The 6,000-nt window shown below is 40.8% G+C and overlaps 1 protein-coding gene across 1 annotated transcript in view; it reads right to left on the bottom strand.

Moving 5' to 3' along the window:
- Nucleotides 1-1,143: 1,143 nt before the first annotated feature.
- emc1 (ER membrane protein complex subunit 1) overlaps nucleotides 1,144-6,000 on the bottom strand; it is a 29,244-nt gene continuing 24,387 nt past the window's right edge. The window contains exons 19-22 of the mRNA XM_078558027.1: nucleotides 5,363-5,573; nucleotides 4,183-4,267; nucleotides 3,837-3,966; nucleotides 1,144-2,753 (exon numbers count right to left, since the gene is read on the bottom strand). Coding sequence (XP_078414153.1) covers nucleotides 2,574-2,753; nucleotides 3,837-3,966; nucleotides 4,183-4,267; nucleotides 5,363-5,573 — 606 coding nt within the window. The 3' untranslated portion in view covers nucleotides 1,144-2,573. The remainder of the gene's footprint in view (nucleotides 2,754-3,836; nucleotides 3,967-4,182; nucleotides 4,268-5,362; nucleotides 5,574-6,000) is intronic.

Below are 6,000 nucleotides of genomic sequence, written 5' to 3'. Positions count from 1 at the left end.
CTCAGTGCTTGCTTCAAATGGCGTTCAACATGGAGGAGTACTGATTCATCAGCTGAGGTGGGTGGTGGTACGTCGTAATCAGCAGGTTTCCTAGCCCATGTTTGATCTGATGCCGTGAGACTTCATGTGGTCTGGAGTTGATGTTGAGGACTCCCAGGGCAACACCCTCCCGACTGTGTACCATTGTGCCACCACCTCTGGTAGGTCTGCCCAGGACACTGTCCAGGTATTGTCTGGGGCGTGATCTGTAAGGTATGATTCCGTGAGTACAACTATGTGTATGACTATGTGAGGCTGTTGCTTGAATCATCTGTGAGACAGCTCTCTCAATTTTGGCACAAGCCCCCACATGTTAGTAAGGAGTACTTTGCAGGGTCGACAGGGCTCAGTTTGCCATTGTAATTTCCAGTACCAAGGTCAATGTCAGGTGGTCCATCCTGTTTCATTCCTTTTTATTGACCTTTTAGCGGTTTGCCGTGGCTTGCTACGCCATTTCAGAGGGCATTTAAGAGTCAACCACATTGCTGCAGATCTGGAGTCACGTGTAGTCACATGACAGATTTCCTTCCCTAAAGGACATTAGTGAACCAGATGGTTCACTGTCCATCTGGTTTCATGTCCATCTGGTTTCATGGTCATCTTAGACTTTAATTCCAGATTTTTATTGAATTCAAATTCCACAATCTGTTGTGGTGGGATACAAACCGGGGTCCCCAGTGGCAATACCACTATACCACCTCCCTTTAAATTAGATCTTTAATTAATATTGTCACTTTTACATTGTGTCAGCCACTCTTGCTGTGTGTTTGAACCCCGTACTAAGGCTTGAGCACGTAATCTGGGTTGACATTTCAGTGTTGCACCATCAAAGGGGCTGTCTGCCCCATTCAGGTGTTGCAAGTGATCCCATGGCTCTATTGAGTTTTCCACAGATGCCCTGGCCAAGAATTTTCTCAGCCATCATCACTAAAACATGGTTGATTATTACATTGCTGTTTGTGGGACCTTCCTGGTTTACTGATGTATTTAATGTACAAACTGCTTTTAAAATACAGTTCCAGATATCTTCATATCAAGTGGTGGTGGAAGCTCATTTCATTATTACAAATATTACATCACCTGCAGCTCAGAAAAAAAAGCAAGTTGAATGTTGCAGTAACATTTTATTTAGTGGTTTCCAAAACAACCCATGAAACATAAATTAGTACTTACTATTTAACAAATTTCAATGTATCAGTTTCAAGTATCAATGTTTTTGATGTGGCTATCCTTGAATTACAGGAATGGGAGAGAAGACATGTAACTAATCAGGAAAAGCTTAGTACCATCATTCTAAGCCTCCCTTTCCTGCAACACAATGCTAAAACTTGGGCACATGATTAGAATCTCAGCTATTCACAGATCAGGCTTTAATCCTGTTCACTCATTCATCCATTGCACATTTTAAGTTGGCTCTAAAATCCTGTCAAGGTTTTTAAGGAGTTAAGTATCAAACATCCATAACTTAAAATCAGAAACAGTCAAAATCTTCTATTCCTAGGGTACACTTGCAAGTTGCAACTGTTAAATTTTTCAGAATTTTTTTGTATTTCAAGGCATTTGTCGGGTGACACTGAAGGTACATGCACACTCACCCTACACAAGCTTCAAGATTTCAATTAAAACAATTAACAGCAACTATTTCAAATTCATGTAAGTAATCAATCAGCAATCCACTATCAACCACTCCTCACAAAAACCATCAACATGTAACACCGTAAAGTGGGATTGTTCATTACATGGAGAGAAGACAACATAATCATGGCATTAAAAATAAAAGATGCCAAGTCAATAATGACCAAGTCCATTTAGAAGTGTTGGGACTGAAGATAATGCCCAAAGATGGAGAATACCTCCTTATGGATCCAGTGCATATCCAGACAAAAAAAAGTCTAGCAACATCTGGTGGCAGTGCTTTAGCATTGCAGACAAGCTCTTTCAAAAAGATTTCTAAACCTGTCTCACAATGGAGCATCAGACCAAAAGGAACACCAGAACGCCGGACAACTTAAACTGTATACAAGACCAAGTTTTCCGTCCGATATTCTGGCAATGTAACTAGTCTCTGGCACTTGTGTTTAAAGGGGAACCTGAGCCAGATGCAACATCCATGTTCTATTATCAAATATCAACTAGCTCCATAAACACAACAAAAGCTAAAAGATTTAAAGCGCAGCAGTGGGAAACTTTCAAATTCAGCTTTGCTATTAATCATAACATCTCACTTTCAACAGCTCCCGTTTTTGCTCCAAGCTCTGCATGAACAAAAATATCTTTCACCTCAAAAAAATTTCTGATCAATAGAAATGCTTCAATTATTTTTTTTTACAGCAATGAAACCAATTTTTTTTTTAAAAATCTACTCTTGAAAGTGTCCATCACCCTGCTTCTCATAATGAGACTGTTACAAAAAATATACATAGTATGTACATGGGCATAAGAGCATCAACTCCACCGGGGTCCCTGATAAGGTTGCACCCATCTTCTGTTCCTCTCTACTACAAGACAACTACTCTCTTCTGTGCCGATGGTATCTATCGCCAAGCTCGGTTCAGGAGCTTCACCTGGGCAAGGCGTTTTGTGATCATGGTTGTAAAAACCAACCCAAAGAGGACGCTGCTGATGAGCACATAATCATAATCATCCTTTAGAACATCAAATTGCTTTGATGGGTAAACTCGAGTCTGGAAGATGTCCAGTCCGTAGACAACAACCTGAAACAGAACAAAACAAACTCACTAGTTAACTCCAGTATGTCAGTCATTCCGTTCCCACTTAGGTTCTTTGATAATTAGTGACATGTCCCTATCCATAAATAGGCATCACTTCACTAGCCTGAGGATATGGAAGATCAGACTGTAACGCAGTTTAGCACAGGTACTGATTGGACACAGCCCATGAGGGGTAGGTTGTTCTGTCTGCCTCTCTTCCCTAGCCTTGTTAGTGGCCGGGTGGCTCTGAAAAGGGAATATGCAATGTCCGTCAGCACAGTTGAGTACTTGTGCAACTATTGGGCACTACGGCATATAAGGATGGCAATTAAATTATAATATGATTGTGAATATCAAGTATTTGTATGACACTGTACTGTGCATCATTATTATAATTTGTTTTATACTACGGTGCGCAAAGGCACTTGCCATACTGGGATGTGTTCCCATCTGGTGACAACCTTGCATATATTGAGCTTATTTAAGTTTGATTGACCCATGTTTCTTATGTTGGAGTGCTGTACTGATGCTTCTTTAGTGACCCACTGTCACCCTTATTGATCCCACAAAATGGACAACACAGATTAGAAAGTCCGAACACCCAGCATTGCCCAAGCGATATTTCTACTGGGGATTGAGAAGGGGAGGGGTCAGGCAAGTTCAGCCAAAATGATCCCCCATCAAATTGTTAAGTAATATCATCCAACTAGCAGTGAAGTCTGCAACACTAAAATTCTCATTATTAAACTGGAACAGAGTCAAGCAAGAAGAAAAAAAAGAAATATACACAATGTATGGCATGATCTGAACACCAGATGCATTTAAAATAAAGCAGCTTTGATTGCAAGGATTTCACAACATCCTATTTATCTTGTGGATTATGACAGCAGTCGTCTATCAGATGAGAAACGACCTCAATAAAAAACATTTTATCAGTCATAACCTAGATTGCCTGTTTCAATTGACTGTAAAAAACTGATCCTATGATTGGCTTAAGGGTCCAAATGACCTTCTCCTACTCATTTGATATAAGGCATTATAAATCAACAAAGCTGTGACTAGTGGCAGGTTGGGCTGCATACTGACCAAGCATGTGGACTCCAGACCAGAAGGAGCTGTGTAGATTCCCCGTACTCTGGAAACAGACTGATTGTAGTTGATGTACCACTCTGATCGGATTGGGAGTTCTGGAGCGTATGGAATTAAGTTCTCCTCCCTGAAAAAAGATAAAAGTATTAAGAAAAACTGGCTTTAATTTCAGGTTTTACAAAACAGTATAACAGACTAGCTAAATGCAAACTTAACTGCATTAATTGAATTCTGTTCTACATTTACTCATCCAAATATATGCCACCAAATATTGCACTTTTGACATTGGCCCTACCCCACTGACAAATCCTGTCTCATAGAAAAGAGAGTTTTGTCAGCTCACCGGCTTTGCTCAGATGGAACCTCTGGGCGTCGAGGATCCAGAAATGCTTTTGGCAAAGAAAGAATTCCTCCAGAGTGCAGTCCAACTGCAAGACAGAAAAGCATCCATTAGAGTCAGAGACTAACTGGACAGCACAAAATAATCCAATTCCATCAACCAGCAACAATATAGAATCATAGAATCTTAAGAGCACAGGAGGTCAGTTAGCCCATTATACCTACGCTGGCTCTCTGAAAAAGGTATTTATTTAGAACAACTCTTTTTTTTTTTCCAAATACTTATCTACTCTTCTTTTAAATTATGATTCTGCTTGCTTAGTTTCTGGTGAGGCTTTCCAAGTTCTGGTAATCCTTCCATAGAAAAAAATATTCCAAACTCTCCTTTAGTTTTATGATCAATTTATGCCCTCCAACAATCAATTAACCATCCAATGCAAACAGTTTTACCTTATCAAAACCCTTCATAAATTTAAACACCTGTATCAAATCTCTTCAAAATCCTAGTTTTTTTCTCACTCCTCATAAATAAACCTGCCAACCTTGACATCATCCTAATGAATCTCTCCTGTTAGCCCAGAACACACAATCCCTACTCACAATCAGTTATTTGCTCCCCGATATTGCCCAAGTGTTGATTTTAAAAATATATTCTTTCATGGGATGTGGGCATCGTAGGCAAAGCCAGTATTTGTTGCCCATCCCAAAATGACCTTGAACTGAATGGCTTGCTAGGCTATTTCAGAGGGCAGTTATGAGTCAACCGCATTGCTGTGGGTCCGGAATGACATGTAGGCCGGACCAGGTAAGGATGGCAGATTTCCTTCCCTAAAAGACATTAGTGAACCAGATAGGTTTTTATGACAATCAATAATAGTTTCACTTCTCTTCAGCTCCAAAGAAAGGTCATACGGATTCAAAACGTTAACTCTGTTTCTCTCTCCACAGATGCTGCTAGCCCTGATGAGTTTGTCCAGTATTTTCTGTTTCTGTTTCAGATTTCCAGCATCCACAGTATTTTTCTTTTATGATAATAGTTTCATGGTCACCATTACTGAGACTAGCTTCCACCAGCTGCTGTGTTGGGATTTGAACCTGTGTCCCCAGATCAAGAGCCTGGGCCTCTGGATTACTCATCCTGTGACATTACCACTACACCACCATCTCCCCAAAATATCACTTACTCAGCAGGTGGCGGCTGGTGATCCCTTTCTCTGTGATTGTAGCTTCCACCAGACTGATGGCTGACGGGAAGATGTAGGACTGCTGAAAGACGATGGGAGAGAAGGGACGATCGAGTGAGCTGAATGCTGTGCTGTTGTATTGCTCTGTTCCCTCGTACAATTCCAAAACAGTCAGTTCATTCCTTCGGGACTTTGTGTTCCAGTACTGGTACTAGTGGTGGCAAAGGAACAGCAGAGAATAGGGTTAAGGTTGGTGCACAGAGTACACACCAAGTCTGGACAGTGCCTAGAAGCTAATTTGATAAACTGCACCTAAAGGAACAGTATACACCAGGACAAGTGGTTTCTTCAACCTTTAAGGAACAGCGTCTGAGCCACCAATAGGATGCCCAACACAGGCATATTGATTATAGATCACTCCCAAAAAGTCACATGTCATCTAACAGTGGAAGTTTGTGCCTGTAGCTGAGACATTATAGCATGCGGCCCACACACGGGAGAGGTGGGGGGGTAGTTGCTGCATATACAAGCGCATTAAAAAATGCCAATTTTCTACAAAACTTAAATATAGGATCAGCAGATTAAAAATGTACAACTGTGACAAAGAGGAGCCTCTCCATCGCTCTATCCCAATATTA

This window comes from Cetorhinus maximus, chromosome 15 (genome assembly GCF_964194155.1).
Source record: "Cetorhinus maximus chromosome 15, sCetMax3.hap1.1, whole genome shotgun sequence".
NCBI classification, from domain to species: Eukaryota; Metazoa; Chordata; class Chondrichthyes; order Lamniformes; family Cetorhinidae; genus Cetorhinus; species Cetorhinus maximus.
Note: the sequence above shows the minus strand (reverse complement) of the source record. Positions and strands in the feature narration are given on the sequence as shown.